The 24,609-nt window shown below is 39.0% G+C and overlaps 4 protein-coding genes across 4 annotated transcripts; 2 read left to right on the top strand and 2 right to left on the bottom strand.

Annotated features, from left to right (window-relative positions):
* Positions 1-294: 294 nt before the first annotated feature.
* Positions 295-4,687, bottom strand: cfap263 (cilia and flagella associated protein 263). Its single transcript, XM_084733448.1, has 9 exons — positions 4,466-4,687; positions 3,802-3,919; positions 3,259-3,420; positions 3,034-3,183; positions 2,212-2,331; positions 1,974-2,063; positions 1,707-1,814; positions 782-937; positions 295-627 (listed from the first exon to the last, which is right to left on the bottom strand). The coding sequence occupies exons 1-9, from the start codon at positions 4,555-4,557 to the stop codon at positions 496-498; spliced, it is 1,128 nt and encodes a 375-aa protein (XP_084589574.1). The 5' UTR covers positions 4,558-4,687; the 3' UTR covers positions 295-495.
* Positions 4,688-4,939: 252 nt separating this feature from the next.
* On the top strand, positions 4,940-10,564 carry parp12a (poly (ADP-ribose) polymerase family, member 12a). The gene is made up of 11 exons (XM_084733449.1): positions 4,940-5,396; positions 6,098-6,233; positions 6,381-6,645; positions 6,730-6,879; positions 7,401-7,590; positions 8,168-8,342; positions 8,501-8,736; positions 8,855-8,939; positions 9,044-9,174; positions 9,435-9,586; positions 9,783-10,564. Exons 1-11 carry the CDS (start codon positions 5,077-5,079, stop codon positions 10,037-10,039), a joined length of 2,097 nt encoding a protein of 698 aa, XP_084589575.1. The 5' UTR covers positions 4,940-5,076; the 3' UTR covers positions 10,040-10,564.
* Positions 10,565-11,107: 543 nt separating this feature from the next.
* On the bottom strand, positions 11,108-19,016 carry tbxas1 (thromboxane A synthase 1 (platelet)). The gene is made up of 13 exons (XM_084733450.1): positions 18,834-19,016; positions 18,348-18,441; positions 17,028-17,080; positions 16,797-16,893; positions 16,588-16,704; positions 15,431-15,519; positions 15,197-15,345; positions 14,753-14,883; positions 13,815-14,168; positions 13,633-13,721; positions 13,331-13,468; positions 12,459-12,621; positions 11,108-11,924 (listed from the first exon to the last, which is right to left on the bottom strand). The coding sequence occupies exons 1-13, from the start codon at positions 18,932-18,934 to the stop codon at positions 11,811-11,813; spliced, it is 1,689 nt and encodes a 562-aa protein (XP_084589576.1). The 5' UTR covers positions 18,935-19,016; the 3' UTR covers positions 11,108-11,810.
* Positions 19,017-21,115: 2,099 nt separating this feature from the next.
* Positions 21,116-24,370, top strand: LOC146316284 (E3 ubiquitin/ISG15 ligase TRIM25-like). The gene is made up of 6 exons (XM_084734652.1): positions 21,116-21,663; positions 21,757-21,852; positions 22,533-22,766; positions 23,371-23,524; positions 23,609-23,680; positions 23,770-24,370. Exons 1-6 carry the CDS (start codon positions 21,118-21,120, stop codon positions 24,297-24,299), a joined length of 1,632 nt encoding a protein of 543 aa, XP_084590778.1. The 5' UTR covers positions 21,116-21,117; the 3' UTR covers positions 24,300-24,370.
* Positions 24,371-24,609: the final 239 nt, after the last annotated feature.

Below are 24,609 nucleotides of genomic sequence, written 5' to 3' on the forward strand. Positions count from 1 at the left end.
CTTGTACGATGCATTTACTGTACTGCACAGCTGTTGTTGTTTGTTTGTTTGTTTGCTTGTTTTTGCCTCCCCCCAGTGTATTCTTGTACCTACCTAACTATGACAGAGATAGTTCACCGCTGTATGTGACAGACTTGATTTGTTCTGAGGAACCTTAAGTGGACTCTAAGCCTATACTTATATTTTATGTCAGTGCTTCGTGGGGGTCTTTGTTTGTTTTTTTTGTTTATGTTTTATTAGTGCTGTGGATGTCTTGTTTTATTGTATTAAATTGGGAAAATGAATAAAAAATAATTCAGTATGCACAGATTTTTTAATGATTAAGGGAACAGCATTTGATGGAGCAAAGTTTTACATTTGCAGAACATCTACTGTACATTTCATTCTTAATAATGGAGCATGGTAAATATCTTCCACATAGGATAGGGGCTTCATTGTTTTCACCCAACAAAGTTTTCTTTACGTCACACATTTTTAAACTTTCTGATTCTCTGTTTATGTGCTGTGTTCTTGTATGTATGGGAGTTTTACTGGGATTTGGTGTCCCTCAGATCTAGCTCCAGCCAAAGCACTGTTTGCAGGAGTAAGAGCGGCTCTCTGGGCTTTAGCGTGGGTCTTCAAGGCCATCTGATGAAAACAGAGAAGAGAAGGCGCATTGTTTTAGATACTGTCACACAAGAGCTTCTCTCCAGCTGCACTGAGGTTTGATGTGATACAGTATAATTAAAGTGGAGCGAGAGAGGCGATTGTATTTGTGGAAAGAAAATAAAATATGGCTTACCTGAGCAATCCCAACCTTCCTCTCCCAAGTGTGAATGCTCTGCTGCAGCTTCTTGTGTTTGTCCTTGACCTGCATGTACTCAGTGATACTAGGAGCCTGATAATCTGTCATCTGGCGGCGCAGATGTTGGTTGAGAGCCTCTGCCTTCAAACGCTCCTGAAGAGAGAGAGCGTCAAGCAGAAGCGATGGAGAATACAAAGGAAATTAGTTTAAAGAGGAGAAGGTAAGTATGGTAAGGAGAAAGAAAAGAAGGAGAATGAAAGGAAAAGAAATAAACTATTAACTCATTCATCTGTTTAAGTATGTTCTTCAAAACTGAGTGCAAATTACTTCGCTACTCTTTGGTAAACACTGTCTGGTAAACACGGTCAAATCATGTATGAATTACTACATTTAATTTTGGTAGTCACAGTGGACTTAAAACTTGAGTCCATAAAGGGACACTTCACCCCAAAATCAAAAATACATACATTTTCCTCTTACCTTTAGTGCTATTTAACCACCTAGACTGTTTTGGTATGAGTTGCCAAGTTTTGGAGATATCGGCCGCAGGCATGTCTGCCCTACTACTTCCTTTCAAGTAGAAAGTAGTTCCAGTAGATTCTACTGCAGGAGGAGAGCAATTTGTACATGAAACTGTTCACAACAAGGTCTGTGGATCATCATGAGTGACTGAGTCATAATTTTTGTGAGGCGCCGCTGCTATTGAATTTTTTCGAATGTATGTTTTTGGTGCGCTGAGCACCACAAGACAAGTCGTGTTTAATCACATTATATTCTATAGGCTGACATCTTTATGGCCGATATCTCCATAAATCTGCAACTCACACCACAACAATCTGGAAGGATAAATAGCACGACAAGCCAGTGGAAAAACATGAACTGTCACTTTAAATTTTGACTAATTTTTGGAGTAATGACAAACCTCCTCTGCATGCTGTAGCTCCTTCTCAATTTTTGCCAGCATCTGCTTCCTGTTGCTGATGTCATTGCTCAGCTCTGTGGATTCCTGTGTTACACTCTGCAGCTTCTCCTGTTGACACACACATATAGTATATATACATATACATATATATAGTATATATAAACCTGGTTTTATACATCTACAGGAGATTACACTGAGAAAATTCTCTCTCTGCCACACATATACACACACACACACACACACACACACACATTTCTGATGAGTTACCTTGTGTGATCTGAGGACACGTTGCAAATTGTTGACTTGAAGTTCTTTTTTTTCTTTTTTTTTTACTGTCTGCTCACTGTACTCCATTTCCTAAAAACAACACAGTAGCCTACATTGTTACATTTACTAACTAGAAAAAAAGTAGATAACAGACTGTGATTCAAATGACTGACAAAATGAACTCTCTTTCCAGCTTTCTTAGCCTCTCTGGATATACCCTCATACTTTCATTCTCTACCTCATACTCGGCTTTTCCTGTCTCTTTTTTCTGCCGAAGCTTCTGCTGGAGCTTCTTCTCGTAGATCTTCAGTGCCTGGTTCTCCAGTTTCAACTTCTCCAACTGGGCGACCTGTTGGCGCTTGTGTGTATGATTATTACCAGAACAGAAGATGTGGACAAAGGAAGAACAATAGTAAGTATGAGCATAAGGCAACAGTACTGGAGAAAGCCAATAACATTCATCAGAAAACACAAATTAAAAAAAGAAAACTCTCACAGAGCAAATGTAATAGTCATTCAAAATCCCAGCCCTTTGTCATTCTCATTTCAAGTGAAATTATTATGATGTGTTATTGGTCCATATTTTCTGGTGAATTAAAATGTCAGATAGTCGGAAAAAAACTGATTTTTCTCCAGTATTGCTAGGAAACAGCTATTTCCACCTATAGGTATGAATATGGAATGATAATCAAGCTAAGCTGGCATTTTAAGGTGGAAAAGGCTAAAGCAGAAAAATAACAATAAGTTGACATATTGACAGATCAAAATGTTTACAATTTTTTAAAAATGTATTGTATTGAATATATTTGAAAATTGTATAAAATGAACTATGAGAAGTGTGCATATAATTAAACTAAAACAATTACAATTATTAAAAAATACATTAAACAACTGCAAATATTAAAAAAAAGTACATTAAGGTAAAATGACTTGTCCAATTATGTTTCAAAATCCGCATTTCATTGTGCTGTATTGTATAATGACAAGAAAGTTGAACCTCAAACACATTAAAATGCTACTTTGCACAGGATGATGTTATCAGAATGAACCTGATTTTTACCTTTGACTTGTCTTCCATGTACTGGAGCACTTTCTCAGCCTCTTTCATTTCCAGCCTGTTATCCTTCATAGGTTTGAGTAGTCTGCGTTCAAACTCATTCTTCGCCTTCCTGATTTCTTCGAGACGCAATTCTGCCTCTTTCATGGAGGCCTGAAAAGACAAAATATGCTGTAAGTGTATGTGGTTTTGTTTGCTTTTGTTTTTCTGTGGAGGTTGCGTTGTAACCTTGTAGTTGTCCTGAATTCTCTCGTATCTCTGCCTCAGTTTCTCCTGTTCTTTCCGTGTCTCTGTTACTTCTCTTTGTGCCACATAAAGTTTTTGTTCCAAGGTCAGTTGATGAAGGCGATCTGATATGTTGGACTGGGCCCTCTGCCTCCTTCCATGACCCTGACAAGGCACACATATACAGACAAAATGATGTGGAGCTATCAGGAGCACAGTGCAGAGAAGTCATCTAACCTAGGAACAGAATTAAAATTAGGATTGTTTTTACGGCTGTGGCAGGCAACATAAATGTTTTCTAATATGCAGCACTATGTTCTGTTATTCTTTCAGCCTAAATGAATTTGAGTTTGTCTCTTGTGTGTTGAATTTTTAATCCATATTTTGCGACTTTGTGCAAGAATACTGTATTTCTGTATTTCTTTGTATGTAGAGTGAGCATAATCTGTCTTTCTGGTATTAATTTTCAGGGGGAAACTTACAATAACAGTGGATACTAAGCTTTGCATTAATAGCACAGAAGACTTCTCACTGTGTAGCACTTACCACACCTTCCGGCTGGGAGGCTTTTGCTACCCCTAGACCATCTCTCCCAACCTGGGAAATCCGGCTGATGAACTGCTCAAACATGTCATTCTCTGCCTGGAGAGCTGCATTGGAACATCTTGGGTGGGAGTGAATATTGACAACTTCAAAGTCGGATACAGAAAATGCTTGAAAGTTTGGCTGCTTATGTTATAAAGATAAACCTAAATTGATTAAACAGGGTTCAAAGTGTTTACAACTGAGTCATCTTTCTTATTGACTCATCTCTAATAACTGATCTGGGAAAGCTCAGCTTATTATGTGGCTAGCTAATAGCACAGAGAACATTAAAATTCAAAATAATCCTACATATATACTTAAGTATCTCAGCATTTCTTATTGTGAGTCATAATACTGCAGTTTAATTTGAACTATAAGACACCACTTCTAATTCTCTACGTTTATTGTTAGCTTATGGTTAAAACGTGATATATTACTAGCTAGCTAGTTATGTTCTAGTACTATTAGCTAACTGGTATAGCTAACCATACTGCTCAACAACAGAACTAGCTTAGCGTTAGCAGGTTGCACAAAATAGGCTAGCTAAGTTTACGGTTGAGCTATTTTTTATATTAATATATATATAAATATATAAATATACAATAAATATATTTATTGTCATTACTTTAGCTCTTCGACTCGGTTGTAGAGGAGCTCCTTCTGTTCTTTTGTGACGTCTTTGCCTTTTTCTTCCATCACTGAAAGCTTGTCCTCCATGGTTGCTATAGTACACTGAACTCCTGCAGTGGTTGCTAAGGCTGGTGTTGCCTTCACGTACTTACGTAAAAATCTCGATTTAGTAATCTTTGCAGTTAATAAAGACAGAAAAAAAACGCTGTTTAAATGATCGTGTTCTGTCTACTTTTATTAATTCGATGACTGTATTTGTGTTTTTATATGTGTGATTTAATTTTCTATAATCCAATGGAAACTTTGTTGAATCATGTCCATATTAACTATAGAGAAGAATACTCTTGTTCTTTCCAGATTTTCCCCTCACCTCATATCCAATAACAAATAATATAAAATAGAATAAAACAAAATAAAATTCTGAAGCGTGTCGATAAATTATTCTGGGGGCAGGACTACCAGCTTTTTTTCTCTCTTGCTTTTTCCTTTTTCTTCATTTAACTTTCAGTTTCATTTCACTGTAACCTGGAGCCGCTGTTGTTGTGAGGAGCTAACTCAGCTGTGCTCGAACAACAGTACAGGATACTCGGCTGAAGTCACTTCAGGATGACCGCCGTCATCTCCAAATTCATCATCAAGACCCTGTGCGACAACCAGGGATGTCTGGACTTCAAGCGCCTGGATGAGAAGATCACTCAGTGTTTCACTGTTGCGGAACCAGTCCTGCGAAGTGTCCTCTTCGACGACGGTAAAATAGCAATACAGGAAGGCAGACAGAGGGCTGTCGGTGGTCAACCACTCAGTCCTGATAGTCTGGTTGTGGCTAAAACCAGTCTGCGGCTCTGTCAGAAAAAACCCGGAGAGTGTCTTCGGTGCGATGGCCTACACCTGTGCAGGTATTATGTGTGCGGAGAGTGCACTTTCGGGTAAGTAAACCAGCCTGCTGCTGTGTTATAAACAAAGTTACTCGAATATGTATCACGCTCAAACATTGGTAAAAATGTCATAGAGTTAATTTGTTTAGGCTACACCCCTTTAGTATCAGTCAACAAAGAGATTTAGGGGAGTAGAAGCAAAGGTTAGAGGTTTTAAACTTTAAAGCCCTATACACCCACACGGATGTTTCACTTTTGATTACACCTGTTCTCCGGATTATTTGGGCGTGTCATTAGTGACAAGTTGATATTTATCTTACATGACTCTCCTAACAACACATACTTTAGAATACTTTATGAACTGTGAACATCATTATGACCTTTGGCCTTTGCATCGCTAAACATTTAGAAAAGCTGTCAATCCAAACAGAAAATGGTATGTTAAGTGAAAAAACCCCCCACTAATATTACTTGACCTCTGTAGAAAAGAAACCTTATCTTGACCCAAAATCAACAAAAATGTACGTCCCTTATCTGACCAGTAGATAGCATTGTTTTCCTCAAATAACCCGCAACTCTATAGTTCAAGTAAACAATGATAAAGCACAAATGAATGCTGTTGTTCACACCGAAAATGTAGTTGATGTCCAGAGATAAAATGTATACTTGGAGGTCTAAGCCCCTGTTCAGTGGTTAATTCAGTTAAACTAAAATCTTAACTGAAATTATATTTAAATCATTTTATTTTTCAGACACAAGTGTAAAAAGCCCCATAGTGTGGCTTCTACACACGATGTTGAGCTTTTGAGGAGGCATGGTCTTCATGATTTGACGGAGAAACAGCTGTTCCAGCTGTTACTGCAGAATGATCCTTATCTGTTGCCTGAGGTAGGTTTTACTGGTAACAGTAAGCGATACAGGTTGGAATTTAGAATCTCTTCCCCCATGTGTTGAAAATGATGTAAATTTCTGAATGAATTGTTGTATATAGTTATTGTAATCATACTGTCACCCCAATCTGTACTCCCCCCCTAGGTTTGCCCACATTACAACAAGGGCAATGGTTTGCACGGTTCCTGCAGGTTTGCCGCTTCCTGCATCAAGCTTCACATCTGCCAACACTATCTCCAGGGTGACTGTAAGTTTGGCTCTTCATGTAAGAGAACACATACTATCGATGCACAGGGAATGAAGCTCTTCAAAGGATTCAGTAAGGAGAATATTAAGAACCTTCTGGAGATCTACAGAAATAAATTCATCATCATGGGACATCATGAGAGACAAGCTACTGCTGTTTCTGGTAAAGAATAAGGACTTAATAGAAAACTTTTTGAACTTTTGAACTGCAAAATAGATTTTATATTTGTGTGTGCGTCTCCTGCAGTGCTGCCAGAGGTGAAAATCCCTAGTCAGCGACCTTCCCACAGCAACCCTGGATCCCCCACTACTTCTGCTTGTCCATCTAAACCCATGAGTGATGCTGACAGGAATGAAATCTGCCTCTATTTCATTCGCAGGCACTGCAGCTTCAAAGGTAACACTGAAACCAAACCACTCATTTAAATACATGCGTGTACTATACCCTGACTGATACTGGACTTTTGGGCTGATACCAATATCAGGAAATAAATACATTCTGATATTGATATATACAGACAATAGAATATATAGCTACATAAACACATTTTTACAATGATTCCTCAAAAGTGGCAACAAAAGTTGTGACACAGATATGTAAAGGAGGCAGGATATTTTACATTTTAACAATAAATATTATTGTCCAAAATGATATGAGGGCACTGAAACAGTAAACATCCAATGCTGAAAAAAGAAGAAACTCAAATAGAGCAAAATATATGTATATATTAAACCTGAATTAAGAAAAGAGAGCAACTAGAAGAGGTCACTCAACAGAGTGTGGTTCTCTGCCAAGCAACAGATGGTGAAGCACTTACTGCAATACCACTGGGCAGATAACATCAGTCGACCAATATATCCATCAGGCTCTAATGTCTACCTCTGTCTAAAGAGTGCCTTGTATATATGTTTTTCCAGATAAGTGTGCTCGTGTCCATTGGCACCTGCCGTACAGATGGCAGGTTTTAGACACCGATGGTGTGACCTGGAAGGACCTGCCTAATATGGAAGACGTTGAGAAGACCTACTGTAACCCAGAACATGACACAAACAGCGTGGACGAACCATCGTCCACCTTAGGGATTTTCAGATTTCTGTCTTTGCAAAGGTGTGTGAATGGAGAAACTGATCACAGAGATGTACAGTACACACACTGCTGAGTGCAAATTGAAGAAGCCAGGATACAATCGAGGGCTACATCAGAAAAACAAATGCACCTGCTGTGGGATTTGTGATTGGTCTCATAATGACGTTTAACATTCAATTTCTTGTGCACCAAATTCACCTCTTTTTCGTGGTGGCTTTTCCATCTCACTTCCACATTACAACCCAGTTGTCCACCAAAATCAGCAACTTCAGCTAACAGCACTAGCATTGATGACTGGTCGACGTGCAATCAGTAGCTTTTTACAAGATGCAGTACCCGTGTAGTGTATTATACTGTATGTAGGTTATTGAAAGTACTGAAATGGACCACAGATTATTAAAATATATTGTATTTTATGTCATATTCAGGGGCCACACAAAATGTTTCTCAGGGCTGCCATTCACCCACAGGCCACACTTTGATAACCTCTTTTCTAGAGCGACAAATTTTCAACCATTTACCCAAATCAATTCAAGTCTTTAGAAATGTCTACTTCTCTTAAAGGAATTGTTGATTTACTTACTCTATTTGCTTTCAGCTCGACATCCTCCACCGTGCAGCCGATTAACTTCAAGACAATGACACATGGAGGGTCTCCTGTTCGTCGCCTGTCCACTGCCTCCTCTGTCTCCAAGCCCCCTCACTTCATTCTTACAACAGAGTGGCTTTGGTACTGGAAGGATGACAGTGGGACATGGTTTGAGTTTGGACAGGTCAGTCAGATTTGTACGGATAACGTAGCTATGACATACTTGTTTTTATTCTTTATAGGACACTTTGATTTACTTACATTCCCGACTTCATTCTTTATTCATCTGTTTTTCCTGTTTTCTTATTGGTAAACTTCAATGGATTGCTGTCTGCTGTTCAGGGTGACAGTGACACGCCAGCCTCCGTCACTTCCCAAACTCTGGAGAATGTTTATCTGGCAGACAGAGATGCAGAGATTCCCTTTGGTGCCGGCAAACAGCAGTATATCCTCCACTTCAAAGGTGGACCGGGAACCCAACCGATGTATCAGGAGAACATAAAATACAAAACCAAGAGAGAGGTCAGAAGGAGGCCTCGCTTTGTCTCTGCTCATGATGTGGAGGTGAAGCTGAAGAGGTATTTTTATTTCTAATTTAAGATGAAGATTTTTAAATATCCTTACAATTTTAACATTGCTGTATTGGATCAATTGACTTCACTAGTCAGGGAGTTATTACATTTGTCTCCTCTGCAGTGCATCTCAAAGCTCCAACTCCTCCACAGCAGAAAGTTTCCCACCCCACTGGGATGCAAGTGCCCTCCCGGAATTTGGATACAGGGTATAGCATTTTGGGTTTTTTTTTTTACAATGTTTTGCTCCTTCTTCAACATTAAAGATATAACTATACGCTTCATTGACCTGCACTGTACTCTCATCTTTCAGCTCGTCCCTCTCTCCAAATCTGCAAAGGAGTATAATATGATTCAGAAGTTGTTTAAGCGCACCCTGCCCCAGAGTACAATCAACAGCATCCAGAGGATCCAGAACCCCTCTCTGTGGAAAGTCTTTCAGTGGTAAATCATAGACCTGGCTTTTTGGTTTAAAGTGGATAAATATTTTTTTTTTCTATGCAAACCAGACACAGCAGGCATCAGCTTCCTGTGCAAAAGATGTAAAACAGCAGACAAACACACACACAGAGACTAAATGATGAATGTTCAAATATCTGGAGTTGATAGAAGCCAAAAACAGAGCTTATGGAAGAAAGTAGAGGTAAGGTAGAGGGAAATTTAGTTGAAAATCATACTTAGTTGCATGTCATCTATATTGCCAGGCAGAGAGAACAGATGAAGAAGAGGAACGGAGGGAAACCTGTGAATGAGCAGTACTTGTTCCATGGGACAGATGAGTCCCTGATCGAGGCCATCTGTGAGCAGAACTTTGACTGGAGGATGTGTGGTGTCCATGGCACGTCCTACGGCAAAGGTATAGTGAGCCAGCTTCAGCAGCCATTACAGTAATATGATGAATATAAGGCAAATAATACTGACACGCCATAAAACAGATGTCTTTTTCTCAAATTTGGTGTGCTTGATAAAGACGCAGCAAACTCTGGAATTCAGAGGTTGGACTTTGACACGCTTTTGGACCGTGTCACTATTAACACTGTATTATTTTTTAGGGAGCTACTTTGCCAGAGATGCGTCTTATTCAGACAGATATGCCAGCATCAAAAAAAGCCTGAACAAGATCATGTTTGTCACGCTGGTCCTGGTTGGGGAGTACACAAGAGGAAGCAGCAGCTACGTCCGGCCCCCGGCAAAAGGAAACGGCCCAGCCCTCTACGACAGTTGTGTTGACCGCGAGAGTGACCCCAGCATCTATGTAGTCTTTGAAAAACAACAGATTTATCCAGAGTACCTTATCAACTACTCATGAATGTAACTTCTGTGGTTTCAGTTTCTGAAGATTTTGCTCCAGGAGAAACTCTTTTATGGGTCGCTCTTTGCTTTTACTGGAAGGAGCTTTTGCTTTGGCAAATGGTTGTACAGTTTTACAGTGATGGAAAGTAGTCATACCAAAGAATAAAAATACAGTTAAAAGTCCTGCTTTCAAAAGCTTAAGCAAAAATCCAGAAGTTCAAATATTAAAAATACAAGTACTATCTGTGAGAGTATTATTATACATTAAATTAATGATTATGCTCATGCAGCTGAGGCAATTTAAACTCGTTTATATCTTGTTGGATTAGATTTTATAAGCTGAAAAAAGTGTCTTCTCAATATTTTTCTGTGTGATCATTACAGTGTATCCTGATGAATTTATAATGTGTCAGAACTTGATTCCTTGGCAAATATTGTTGTGATTGTTGTCTGTTTTGCTGTAATTAAACTGTTTGTCAAAGGTCATTGATAAAAGTCTAAATAAAGGGTACTGAGGGCAATAAATTACCTGTTGTTCAGATTTGGACTGAAATTCACTGATTATGTAACAGATATATTGCAAATTGCCATCAAAGTAGTCGATGAAATTATATAACAAAAGGAAGAAACCAACAATGACAAATTTCATTATAATGTTTTAGTATTTCATTACACACGTGACCTGTTGTCACCTTTGATCACAGTTGTTTAAATATACATGTTGTTTCATAGAAACATTTGAACTAATCATCAGTTAATCACTCTTATTGCATACATTCAAAATAAAAAAACAAATTAAGGGCAGCAAGTCTCCAGCATCTCAGAATATCTCTCAAACACTGGACAGTATTCCAAGAATTATCTTCCTACATGATAAACAGTTGAGTAACATTTTCATTTCAGTGAGGTGTAAATGTTTTCCTTACACACTGACAAATGACAACATTAAGAGAAAAATGATAATGTGATATTAAAGTTGGACCTAATGTGCACTGAGAAATGTGGGCTAGATAGATCCAGTGTCCTATTCTGAGAAATATGATCAGCACCGACTCAGGTAATCAGGAGTTAAAACAAGGATTTCTCAACCTTTCACAAACTACTTCTTTCACTCTTATATAGCAGCTTTCACCTGAGGAAATTAAAAGATGTGCCAAAACATGTACCCTTCCCTTCCCCATGACTTGCCATGGAAATCTCTGACTGTTTGGTTAATTCCATAGTTAATTAACCATCATTCATGGCTAGAAGCAGTAGTAAAGAGCAGTTTAACAACAGACTGTCCATTTCGTGAAGGAATGTGTAAACTTTCTGGTTCAGCTCACAGATTTGATCTTATACATTGTGAAATTTAATTTTTCAAACTGAACTAGTTCTGTACCCTCGTGTCATTTTATTACACACCGCACAAGTTTATATTTCAATTTTCAATAGCCTCCCTTATTATTTATCACCAGCATAACTGATGAGGCCATCAGCAGGGAGCTCAGAGGGACCCAAACTGTAACGTTCACAGTGATAGCAGTTGCACCAATCACACTTTTGTGTGGATTTCTATGGTACAGCAATGCTCTTTCTCAGCTTCAGTCCACTTCACACTTAGAAAGGCAATGGATGAGCACTACAGTGTTTTGTAACTCAACCATTTTTAGGTTACCTCTGGAAATAACAGATCCAGAAAACTGATCATGTACTTAACACCGCTGCTGAAACAACATAGACCTGAAGAATGATTCATAACTGTTCATAGAATTTTTGTACCGTCCAAGAAGATGAGCAGCGACTCTCTAACTTTCTAATGAAGAACTGGCTTGATCTTCTCCCAGGTGTCTCTTTTGAATTTTCACAAATATGCCATTTTTAGGTCCTAGAGTGCTCGATGACTTCAACTCAAGAGGGACCTGCACAAAGAGAAGAACAGCATGTGTAAAAGAACATCTTCCTTACATGCATCACCACATATGTAAATGCAAATTCATTTTGACAATTACATGATAAGTCCCACTGGTTCGTTACACAAATTGCAAGACACTCTTGCTGTAATAAAGGTGTAATAAAGGCCATACATGTTATTATTATTGACAATATTATAACAGGAAGAGTCATTACAGTAATACGGATAGTCAAATTAAAATAATAAGTTTTAATATTTGTTTAGAATTTAACCAATGACTGTATGATAACGGGATGTTAACAGGCTATTTTCTCAGCAGGAGTGCCTCTCAGCAGATATTTTTCCATTTTCACCTGCCAGCTACTAAGTGTGACCATCTCTTAGTACAGTAAGAAGATTAGTAAGTATATTAGTAAGAATATTGACATTTTGTTTTACATGTGTAGTGTGTAAATGTGTCTTCTATGTGTGTGAATCGTTTCTTAAGCTCAGAGCATTTTTAACAGATTGTTGTCTTTAGTGTTTTAAGTTTTCGGCTCACCTTGGTCTCAGTGCAGGCCACAACGCTGAACCTGCGAAACAGACGCACTAGAGCCATCTTGATTTCCAGCTGGGCAAGCCTCATTCCCACACAGTTACGGGGACCGGCCCCGAACGGCAGGTATACAAATGGATGTCGACTGGCCTTGGCCTCGGGTGTGAATCTGGAGATTGAACCACAAGTTATATTTAAACTGATTTAAAAGCGGTAGAGAACAGATGTCAATCGATATCAAAACTTTTTTTTACCTTTGTTATAGCAGACAGTGTTAGACATATGACTGAAGACTGTTTAAAGGTGGTATATATTGTACATGTTAACGCCAACAACTTTGACTGGTCTGACAAGATCAAACAATTAAAGAAATGTAGTTTCATAAAGTTCATGCAGCTTCAATGTTAAGGGAAACATTTCAAAGACAGTACTACATTCGTGCAGCATCACTTTTCTTCGTGGTAGACAACAGTAACATTTGCAAACCAACATGTCAATATCAGTAAAAGGGATAATTCACCCAAAGATGAAAATCCAGTCATTATCTACTTACCCTCGTATGAATTGAGGGTTGCATTAGTTTTCCAGTCCTCAAAACACCGTTGGAGTCACCAGCAAAACTGGTCACCATTCACTTATATAATATACTGTTTTCCTGAGAAACTCCAGCAGTGTTTTGTGGACAAACAAAATAAACCATCCACACAATTTTTAAAACAACATATTTATAGTTATTGTTATAATTAGCATTCTTGGTGTGGAGGGCAATATCCTACTGAAAGTTATGTGACAACATCAATATTTTGATTGGGTGTTGTATACTACTTTTCAGTTAACTGCTATAGTTTTTCTTATTTACTGTGAGAACAGCCTCCTACCGCTCAGGGATGAACTTCTCAGGCTCTGGCCAGTGCTCTGGGTCGTAGTGGAGGAAGCCTGCTGGGATCTCCAGTGTTGCTCCTTTAGGCAGGAACTGGCCGTTTACCACACAGTCATAGTCGATGTCTCTCGCAAACCTTTGTAGGGTGAAATGTACACCATGTGATTCCTGTATGATTTTTGACTAGACTGAAAAAAATTAAAAATCTTCTGTATGTATGTATGTATGTACAAAAATGAAAGAACTTACAGCACTAAATCTAAATGTATCTTTTAACCTCATTTAATCTTCTTAATTTACCTGAATCCAGGGGGGTAGAGGCGCAATGCTTCACTTATAACCATGTCTAAATACTTCAGCTCCTGGACATTTGTGTAATCTGGTGAATCCTGCAGCAAAAGGCCAAACACAAGATAAACTGTGCAGAAAGCACTAAAAGTAAAAGGGACGAAGTGAGAAAACGAGATCAGCGACATACTCACGTGTCTGGTGAAGAAATCATCCACCTCTTCTTGTACTTTGTGTTGGCATTCGGAGTGGATGGCCAGGAGATAGCAGGTGAAGGCCAGCGTGTTGCTGCTGGTCTCGTAGCCTGCCAGGAGAAAAACAAAAGCCTGACCCACAATCTCATCCTCCGTCATCATCTTTTTCTGGGGACGCCTGGTGGGGGGCTCCTGTGGGTGAAGACGGCCATCCTCATCAGAGGTCGACGCTTGAGTCTGCTGGTTCCTGTGATCGAGCTCACCAGCGTGGTTTGCCGCGTCAAACTGTTCCACAGACACACACTCCTTGCTGGTTCGTGCATCCAGCATCAGCTGAAGGAAGTCTCGACGCCTCTATGTGCAAAAAAATAATCAATTAATTCATCAAGTTAAACAACAGGTAGTTTGGACCAAGCAATCTGATCAGTCAACTAAACATCAAGAATGTGTTTAAATAAGCATGACAGCACACTGTGCTTATCACTAAAATTATTAATCCATCCAGAGTGTTTTTGTGTTTTTTTCCAACAGATATTTTATGTTACAATAAGTAGCAAAGCAGTTTTGTGTTTATATGTGCTGTATTTATTCGATCACAGTCCCTAGAAAGCATTAATGTTAACTAAAGCTGGCTGGCTGACTCAACAGGAACTAAAAATCATCTCTGTTCCAGGTTGTTACCTGCTGGAGTAGTAAACTCGGTTTCATTACATCAACTGCTGTGACTGATTGTTTTACAGTTATTAGTCAGACTCTGTGTGTTTACGAGGAAAAAAAAAGATGCTAACAAAAAGCTTTCCTATTTTGAAAGTGAAATGCCCCACAATATGAATACATTTTGATTGTATCTTTTACTTTGCTAGTAACCATACAGTATATTATACGCTTAATTATAAGTTGTACTGTATTTATGATAATTAAATGTCCATGAGAGTTACCTGTTCAGGAGGCTGCTCCTCTCTCTGCTTGATGATCTTCTGAATGCTGTTGATGAAGAACTGATTCATTTGGTCTCGTCTCTTGTTGGGGATGAGTCTTGCCAGAGGAGCCATGATGAATGGAAAAGCAACTGGACACACAAAACAAATGTGTTGGTGAAAAAATGTTTTTCTGTTTTAAAAATATATTAATCATATATAACATATCTTTTCATTTTATGCTTAATTTTCTTTAAATGTATCATCCAATTTAGAGTTATTTGGGAACTCCAGATACTTCTGATACATATTTTCCACTTCAAACGTAACAGTAAACCTTCCAGTTTCAGGTCTATGCTTCATCAAAACTTAGTTCTTTTGCCCTCACTGCATTCCTACAAAGATTTCTTAAATGCAATAATCCATTCACATAAACAACAAATAGATCAAATAGATTGGACTGACTGAAAAACAGCATGATGGGCCTGAAGAAAGAAAAGGAGAAGAACATCTGCGCATGGCGGACAAATGGGTCATCTGGGTTGTTCTGAGAGTCCACCTGAGTTGCGAATGCCACACTGGCGATAACATCCATGGTGAAGCAGCCAAAACACCTGAATAAAACACATACATAAACAAAGATATGAGGGAAGACAGAAAAAGACACCATCATCTTCTGCTCGTTGAGTGTGTGATTACTTGTGGATGTCAAAGGCCTCTCCTGACTCAGCATAAACATTCAAGTTGTTCATCAGGGCCTCGGTGGCTGTGTTTATGAGTGGAACCATCTATGGGAAAACATAAGAGTGACACCTGTCAGAGCTGCTGAGACTTTCTGGGAAAGGGAAGATGCGAGTCTACCTGTCCTGGAAATTTAGTGACAAATCGGGAAAAATACACAAACTGAATTGATGTACAGCAACTGCTTCAAGGCGTAAATAAAAAAAATCAACACCTGATGCACTTTGAAAGTAGCAGAAGAATTCAAAGCAGAAATGTGGGGATAAATATTTAAAGTTACTCCAAGCTGAAAAGGAATTTTAAGTGGAAACTGACAACTTTTCAGCCTTCTAGCTTTGTCGCTGTGACAAATACACTTGTGTGGAAATTTGTTTCTGAGTGAATAACATAACATTTATGTGTGCCACAATATTAAATAAAAAATCGGTTAAATCAAAGGCAGACAGACAAACAACTCCAACTATCTCCAACTCGAACTACTTGAGACATCTGGTGCGTGTCCGAAGAAATAAAAAAACAATACTTCAGAGATGACACAGACCATCTTACCAGCCATTATATCACACTTGATATCATATAGATGTAGATTTTTTTAAAGAATTTGAACATGTCTACAGTCTAACAATGGCATAGTCGTCAGTGCTAAAAAAAAAATATGTTTAAATCGGGAATCAAATTGAATCACAGATTTGAAGAATCATGATGTTCGTAATGTTAATGCTTTGCACCAACATGGGCTGGCATCAGGTTGGTGGGGGAAGTAGCTGTAGAAGAGAAAGAAATATTTACTACAGTTGAGAGTTGGAGGGAAGAACCACCATAAATTAATAAGAAATGTTTACCAGCAGTACCAGGCTACCACACTTCATCCTGAATTCCAAAAAAACATTCCTCAATAGTTACACCAACTTGGACCTTTAGTTATGTAAGAAGAAGTTAAAATTTGACCTGAAAAAACATGAGGCAAAGAATTTCAATATTTTTCTTCCCCAGTGGTGACAAAAAGAAACTCAGATGTTTGTGAGGTGATCAGGGAGTCCTTTTTGATCTGCCAAATTATAAGACCACAAAAAAGTGTAACTGGCGCCCAATCAAAGGGCACATTCATATCTCACCTCCTTCATCTTGGCAGCGCTGAATGATGGGGTCAGGATGCTCCGTACTCTTTTCCAGCGTTCATTCCTCAACATGAGCAGACAGTCAGTCATGGGCTTGGTGGCAAATCGAATAGTCTGTACAGACAGACATGAGAGTGCGGGCAAAAACATTCATTATCATTAAAAGCATGAGGAGTATATGCGCATGGTTTGCTTAATGTCCTCACCATTCTGTTTGGGAAGCTGCTGAAGTCTCTGACCATCACTTGTCTCAGCATGTCAGGGTCCGCTACCACCACCACCGGTCTGCGGCCCAAATAATACCTAAAATATACCAAGTAGAGTCTCAGTCAAATCAAACAACAATCTTAATGCTGTCAAAAGGTTTTTTTTCTTCACAAAATGTTCAGACCATCGTGTTATTAGATGTTGATGTAGAAAGAATTTCTCCTACTTACCCACAAACTCTGCCATGTGTCTTTATGATATCACTGATGGGGTTGAAAAAACCCTGGGAAAAAAAGTTAAAGATCATCATCAGAACAGACTAAAAATAATTCATGTAAACTGTAGAATGACTAACAGTATGACAGTTTATCAGCCTCATGACTATGAGGGAGCTGTACATATAACAGTCAACTGATATCCAATAATTTCATTTAAGCAATCCTCTCTGAGTCTGAGATCGAGCATTTTCTTTGTCTGCAGCTGCACATGAATACCAGGTTTAAAAAGAATAAAAAGACATACAAAAAAGCTGCACAGAATTTAAATGTTGATTTAGAATTCAACTGTAAACATTATAAGTCAAGGTCTGAACTAATTGGTACAGCTCAATTTCTTGCATTAAGGAAGGACAAGTGGCACAACTCTGCAAATGCTGCAAAACAAAATTCAAAAATATCATAAACCTTTACACCTGCATTGTGCATATAGGTTAATGTACTTTTAACAGTAATTCAGAATGGAGGAGTAAAAGTTCTTATTCTTCAAGCTCTTACAAGTTACATCTAATAGGCATCTGTCAGTGCTGTTCTACTGTCCGCCACAGCCTGTTTTATTCATTTCACCACTTTCAGTGTAGTAAGCAAATACAATGTGAGAAGTCTTATTTCCTTAGGAAACCATTACTGTCAGTCCTTGCTGAGGTTTTCAGGACATTACAAGAGTGACCTGCCTCCTTCAGCTTACTTAAACTTGCTTAAAAATGTCTGTAGTAGAGCTACATGAGACGTGGCCACCTCACCCAACCAACTGAGCATTGATGACTAAATTACATCAGGATCAGCTATTCACAGAAAGATCTGTATACCATGAAAATCTGGAACATCGTGTTTAAAAACAGAAGGAATATTCTTCTGAACTGAGGAGTGTTTCTTTTTGAGATTTCTATTTATTAGCAAAGAAAAATTGAAAGGCATGCTATAACAGCATAGATACTGTTTATCTAAGGCCAGACGTGTTGATCAAGCAGTAAAATAATAATAATCACCTCAGTGAAACACTGTACCAAATAATCTGGATGACCTTGTCACTACAGCAAACCAAAAGCCGAGACAATTTTAAATTGATGTATTTGGGGGTTACACTGTACATCAAATATTGTTGCTTTTGAGTGTTTCTAAATGCGGAAATGTGATGTGATCGATACATTGGAAGGAAGATTTTTCTCACAATCAGTGGGTAAAATGTTCTAAAAGATTTTGACAAAAGTTTAAGACAAAGAAAAGCAATGGTACAAGAGTGAAAGTTGGATGGAAATTGCAGCGACATCTTACCTCGCGAAACATGAATATGTTTCCCAGGAAAGGTAATGGCTTTGGATGTTTGATGCCACATCGAGAAAGGACCGAAAAGGGGTAAACTGAATACCTAGAAGACAGAGCACAGAGTTGTGTTGCTGAGTGATGAATGAAACAATTAAACATATGCAGTGAAAAATATAGACCTTCATTTCCCCCAAAATTCAGCCCATTCATTTACTATTACAGTCTTTTGTCCTGTCCGCTCCAAAAATCTTACACATAAGATGGCAACCACAAGCCTCCATAATTTTAATTCCATATTGGCTTGTTTAGAGTATTTTGAGGTTCCAATTAAATGCTATCAGAAAACCCAGCGTGCAAACAACACCAGATCTGATTAATGAGTGTTCTGAATATCTAAAAGGGTGTGATGAAATACCAAAAAGTGCTTAATGTTATTAGGAGACCACGTAACTGACAGCAGCTCCAGAATCACAGGGACTTAAAGCATTTGCTCACCAGTAGAGAAGAACAAGAAAGATGGAGAAGAGGCTGAGTGTTACAGACAATCCACTGGCCTTGATGTGGAAGACATTTAGGAAGTCAACTACAGCCTCCATAGTGTGAAAACTCCTTTCAGTTCTGCACTGCCGTCATTTGATCAAGGTCCCTGAAAAAAAAAAAGGAGAACAGGTCAGTATAAAAGCTGCTGAATTGGTGTTTAGGACATCATCAGTAAATACAGTTAAATTGCGATTCCTGAGTCAAACACAAAACCTCTTTTCATCCCAGCATAGTTTCATTTCTCTGAATCATGAGCAGCTCCCATATGACGGTCACAGGACCTCTCTTTGTGGCTTGTCTCTTCCAGATCAGGTTAACTGGTTGGTTTCTGGGACAATACATTAAAATTATTTGTTTCACCAGCTTTGTCTGAAGCCTCACCTTTCCCCTGCTTTTTAAACAATGGACCCACACCCATCCCTCCTGCTGGCTTTCACAAATGCTGCAAATGCCACATTTTAATAGGAAAAACTTACGAATATGATTATTATCGCTAACGTTCATGCTCTTGAAGAGCAAACCACAGAGCCTGTCTTTATTTAAACTGAAATACGGCGTTTAAATGAAAACCCCGGTGTCATAAGTTAACTGAGGTCATCTGTGATGCTAACCGTCAAACTACGACGAAATAACGCAGGCTGTCAACGTGTTCATCTCTTTGCTGCTCGTTGTGTAACATTTCCACGAACGATGTCATTCATGTATCTCAAGCAACTTTACATTTTAATAAATAACGTTGGCAAAACAGACGTGTGGACACTCACCTCAGTCCTCTGTCACTTGTAAATATTATCAAACTGTCGTCTTCATCGTGTCAGTAGGTCGCAGCTCAACAGGAAGTTGAGGTTCATACCGCCCCCTACTGTACAGGAGGGCACAGCGCCACTACACTGATATGTAAACTAATAAAAATTAAATATAAGTCCAGGAACCATGATATGATGTCATGATGACAACAAGTGAGTTTTAGAGTTGAGTGACAGTACAGAAACGTGTATGTGTGTATGAGTGCTCATGGCAAACAGGTCTCACCTAACAGATGACATCCCTCATGTGCCCAAAAAATAAATAAATGTCATAAATGTTTTGCGTAAATAAATGGATAAATAAATCTAATTAAATCCTAAACAACAAGGGAAGATACAAGGCAGAGAATATTTCAGGAAAAACTATATTAAGGAGTCAGAAAAGGTCAATATTATGTTGAGCTTGTGAAATGATGTTCACAAATATTGTACAGTGTGCAGCTGTACCACCCTTTGAATGCACGTGAGAAAACATGTTCATGACAAGTTTCTCAACTTTACTGGATCCCTTCTCTGCTGGCTTCTCTTCAGCCAGCTGACGTGTCTTCAGCTGAAGGTCAGTGCATCACCCTGCAAACTGAGGTCTACGAACCTGCACAACATGAGGATAACATAAAGACACACTTATGATACACAACTTTGTCAAGTAACAGGATACATTTGTCAGATATCAGTGTGACTATTTGTTTAATCAGAGTTTCATATTTCCAACTTTGTTGTTTTAGCTTACACACAGGCTGAAATTTACCTTCATCAGTTATTGAAAAGCAACTACAAGAGACTGATGGACTGAAAATGGCTCACTGCAGTTAATACATAACGGTGTTCATTATGCACATTAGTCTTATTGTAAATAATTGTAATTGTACAGTCTTGGTAATAGGAGATAAAGATGAGGGTATATGGCCTTCAATGTGGCCAAGAGGAAGAAGAAATCTCTAAATTCCCATCATGCAATGTGTTTGGGCAGAATCTACACATGAATGATTGTCCCTGTGTTTATTTCAGACATTTTATGCCAGAAATCATTGTGTTTTCAAGTTGCATTCCAGTGTCTCACTATCATTTGTTCTTGAAAGGGCTGTGATTACAGGTCTGGAGAAGAAAGAAAGAGTGGAGGCCAGGGTGAATGATATGCTTGAAGGTAGGAGGAAAAGAGATGTTTAGATTATTTTAAAAAAAGACTAATTACAAGACTGCTACAGTGTAGTAAAAAAGTGGATGATTAAAGCCAGAAGGAGGCAGTAATGCAACATGAAGGAACAACATGCTGTAAAACCCCAAAGAGGAAAAAGAAGAATGTGCTTTGTTTCCTCGTGACAAAGTCAGCACAGCTGTGCCAATGAGAACAAGCTGCTGACATCAAGCCACTCCTCTGCCTACGCTCCTTCAGAGAGTGAATGAATTTAACCCTGACAGTTTGAGCGGGAGAAATGGCCTCCAATCAGGACCTGTTCGACTGCCCGATCTGTTTCCAGTTAATGGAGGATCCAGTGACAATCGCCTGTGGACACAGTTACTGCATGAAATGTATCAGTACTTTTTGGGATACAAATAATAATGCAGGAGGAAGATACAGCTGCCCTAAGTGCAGGGATAATTTCCACCCAAGGCCTGTTCTGAAGAGGAACACACTTCTGGTTGCCCTGATGGAGGAACACAGGAAGAAAATCAGCGAAAGTGCTGCTGATGGTGATGACGATGTGCAGTGTGACGCTTGCACAGGGAGTAAAACAAAGGCTTCCATGTTCTGTCTCGTGTGTTTGGCCTCTTACTGTGAGACTCACCTGAAGCCTCACTTTGGACACAACCTGATTCAAGCCTCTGCCAGGATCAGAGAAAGCATCTGTGGTCGTCATGACAAACTCCTGGAGATTTACTGCCGCACTGATCAACAGTTCATATGTCTAAAATGTTTGATGGGTGAGCACAAAGATCATGACACTGTGGAAGTTGCAGAAGAAAAGTGTCAAGTGCAGGTAATTCACTTCAGTCCTGTGATTAAGTTATTTGTCGCCCACTTTGTAAAGTCACTGAGGTTCTAAAAAGCTCCTGGATTTGTGTTTCAACAGAGACAACTGGAGCAGACTAAACAGGAAACAGCAGAAAGGGTGCTTAATTCAGAGAGGAAAATAGAGGAGCTGAGGCAGGCTGCAGACTCTATAAAAGTGAGTACCCCTTTTCTTTTATTTTTAAAATGTTGATACAAGACAATCAAAGTGCCTATTTTGCATCAACCTTAGTTAACAGGCAGACAAAGATGTCCTAGAAATGAGGGATGTGGGTGTGGGTGTAAACTGTGTTAAGCAGTGGTTGTTCCCTGCAGGGGAATTTCTCTTCCCTCTGTGGGCATAAAGTGATTGACAGGAGATGGAGAGAACACAACGCTGAGAACACTGTAAACTAAAAGAGTAGAGTTCAGATCTCCGCCAGGGAACCAGAAAAGAATATTCCAATGCAAATCCTTTTAATCACCAATATTTTGATTAGCAACTGCAATGTAATTACACAATAACTTGCTGCTCCCCAACAGGTAAGCCTTGTTTTAGCATCATCATTGTTGATGATTTGTGGCTCCCACCAACCAGAGTGAGGAGTCAGCTGTTAGTGTAGGTTATATATAGGTTTTTCAAGATACTTCAAAAATTGTGATTCACTTCCCTGATAACAAACTGAATGTAAGCTTGTTACACTCAGTTTTCCAGAGAATAAGTCAGTCAGTCAATAACATTCAACGTAGGGGACAAGTACTCAAAAATATGCAAAATAATCACTGAGAGCAGTTCAACCAAAAATAATTCTTCCTCATAAGGTTGTGTTATTTGAATAATTGCATGTTTCCTACAAGGATGCTGCATGGAAGGTGAATGATGAGTTTGAGCGGCTGTGTGTAGAACACATCCGCTCTGTGCAGAGGAAGTGCAATGAGATGAGAGAGAAAGTGGGAGAAGCAGAGAAAGCTGGAGTGGACTGGACCAACAGTCGCCTCGAGCGACTGCAGCACGAAGTGCTTCAGCGGAGGAGGAGAGAGGATCGACTCGACCAGCTTTTACTGACAGACGACCCCGTTCAGTTTCTGCAGGTGATGGCATGTTCAGAGTCTCTCAAAGTGTATCACATTTACAATTTTTGGGTAACACTTCATTTTACAGGTCCCCAATTTCATAGTAAGTAAACTCCATAGACTCCAAGTTATTATTAAACCCTTTAGCCTGCATGTTTTAATGTTAATGAGGCCAGCATGTTATCGGCCTGCAGAAGTTGGTTGGAAATTAGGCTGAAACAAATTGCTTCAGTTTAGTGGCCTGTTCAGCAAAAGTTAGACAAAAACTATCTGGAGGTTAAGCTGACATAATCAGCAGAAGTTAGGCAGAAAGTAGATGGATGTTAAGCCGTAACAATTCAGTTACATGCCTGTTATGCAGAAGTTACATAACCTACGCAGTTACATTTTATTCCCTGCTGCCCTGGTGTGAATATCAGATATAAATGAGGTCTGTGTTAAGTAAAAAGTATCACTACTGATCTGATCTCTGGAAAATATATAGAAATCTGGTGGTAAACTTTAGGGTAATGTCATAGAAATTTCAAATACATTGCTTGCTATTCGGGACCTGCAAAATGAAGTGCAACTAATTTTTGCAGATTTTTCCCATCACACAGTGTATTTTGTTTGTCCTGTTCAGGGTTTCTGGGCCCTGGGTGACCTCCCTGTGTTCACAGACACACATCAAAGTTCTGACAGGCTGATGGAGTTTGTCACTGCACAGAAAGATAAACTGACAAATATGTGCAACGAAGAAAAGAAAGCATTATTCAGTCACTCTGAAAGTAATTGGTGTAAGTATGTCCTGTTTGGATCTCTAAACCTTATTGTTAGTGTACAGGCAGAATAATCAGTGTTTTTTTCTCCCTTTTCATCAGTGTCAACAAAGCCATTCATAACACTGTATATGAAAATAACATCAAGGTCACACCTTCTGACCAAATACAAGCGTAAGTATGATGTTCACTTTTCATAAATACCAGCACAAACATACATTTGAGCTTCACCAGCTAAATGACTGTTTCATCTTTTTCTGCAGCTTCAAAAGTGGAGATGGATCCCAACACAGTAACTGCATGTCTTTGCTTGTCTGATGGAAACAGAGTGCTATCTTGGGGCGGCAGGGACCAGGCTCACCCTGATCACCCTGACAGGTTCACCTTCTATCACCAGGCTCTGTGCAAAAATGGCCTTACAAAGCGCCACTACTGGGAGGTGGAGTGGGATGGTGGCATTGTTGATGTGGCGGTCTCGTACAAAGGCATTAAAAGAAAGGGTTCAGGGAAAGATTGTTCTTTTGGCCACAATAATCTCTCCTGGAAATTAACCTGCTCTTCATCAAGCTGCATGTTCTGGCACAACAGTCTTCACAAAGGCCAAATTACCGCAGCCTGTTCTCGCAGACTAGGTGTATGCCTCGATTATAAAGCAGGAACACTGGGCTTCTACAGTGTCTCTGGGTCTGACACGTTGACGCTGCTGCACCAAATCCAGACCACCTTCACTGAACCTCTCTATCCTGGTTTTTCTGTTAATTTAGGCTCAACACTGAAAATATGCAACATCTAAGCCACTTTAAACACTCCATTAAAACATATTATCCTGTCATTTTTGATTCTGGGATAGAAAAATGCATGTAAGTATTAAGCAGTTTTGTATATTTGTGAGTGCATGACATGCAAAGATGAATACAGTAATTAACAGACAACATATAATCATTTTTTATGAATCATAGAGTGGAAACAGACATTTGCTTTGTTATGTTTTGAATTTTTTTTCTCTTCAATACTAATGAGCTATCAAAAGACCTTTAAATGGTCAGTTGTTTTTACAGCTTTTTAGAAATGTGTTTAAATAAATTCCTACAATTAAGGCCTGT

This window comes from Lutjanus erythropterus, chromosome 13 (assembly GCF_056507025.1).
Source record: "Lutjanus erythropterus isolate fLutEry1 chromosome 13, fLutEry1.hap2, whole genome shotgun sequence".
Taxonomy (NCBI): Eukaryota; Metazoa; Chordata; class Actinopteri; order Lutjaniformes; family Lutjanidae; genus Lutjanus; species Lutjanus erythropterus.

Excerpts from the sequence above, each read along its gene's own strand:
- tbxas1 (XM_084733450.1), bottom strand. The coding sequence starts at position 18,934 with ATGGAGGCTGTAGTTGACTTCCTAAATGTCTTCCACATCAAGGCCAGT. Across the intron at positions 15,346-15,430 it reads GAGGCCTTTGACATCCACAA|GTGTTTTGGCTGCTTCACCA; the intron begins GTAATCACACAC and ends TGTTTTATTCAG. Across the intron at positions 13,469-13,632 it reads CTCTACCCCCCTGGATTCAG|GTTTGCGAGAGACATCGACT; the intron begins GTAAATTAAGAA and ends CACCCTACAAAG.
- cfap263 (XM_084733448.1), bottom strand. The coding sequence starts at position 4,557 with ATGGAGGACAAGCTTTCAGTGATGGAAGAAAAAGGCAAAGACGTCACA. Across the intron at positions 3,920-4,465 it reads AACCGAGTCGAAGAGCTAAA|ATGTTCCAATGCAGCTCTCC; the intron begins GTAATGACAATA and ends CTCCCACCCAAG. Across the intron at positions 2,064-2,211 it reads CAGGAAAAGCCGAGTATGAG|GAAATGGAGTACAGTGAGCA; the intron begins GTAGAGAATGAA and ends TGTTGTTTTTAG.
- parp12a (XM_084733449.1), top strand. The coding sequence starts at position 5,077 with ATGACCGCCGTCATCTCCAAATTCATCATCAAGACCCTGTGCGACAAC. Across the intron at positions 5,397-6,097 it reads TGCGGAGAGTGCACTTTCGG|ACACAAGTGTAAAAAGCCCC; the intron begins GTAAGTAAACCA and ends TTTATTTTTCAG. Across the intron at positions 8,940-9,043 it reads TCCCGGAATTTGGATACAGG|CTCGTCCCTCTCTCCAAATC; the intron begins GTATAGCATTTT and ends CTCATCTTTCAG.
- LOC146316284 (XM_084734652.1), top strand. The coding sequence starts at position 21,118 with ATGGCCTCCAATCAGGACCTGTTCGACTGCCCGATCTGTTTCCAGTTA. Across the intron at positions 21,664-21,756 it reads AAGAAAAGTGTCAAGTGCAG|AGACAACTGGAGCAGACTAA; the intron begins GTAATTCACTTC and ends GTGTTTCAACAG. Across the intron at positions 23,681-23,769 it reads CCTTCTGACCAAATACAAGC|CTTCAAAAGTGGAGATGGAT; the intron begins GTAAGTATGATG and ends CTTTTTCTGCAG.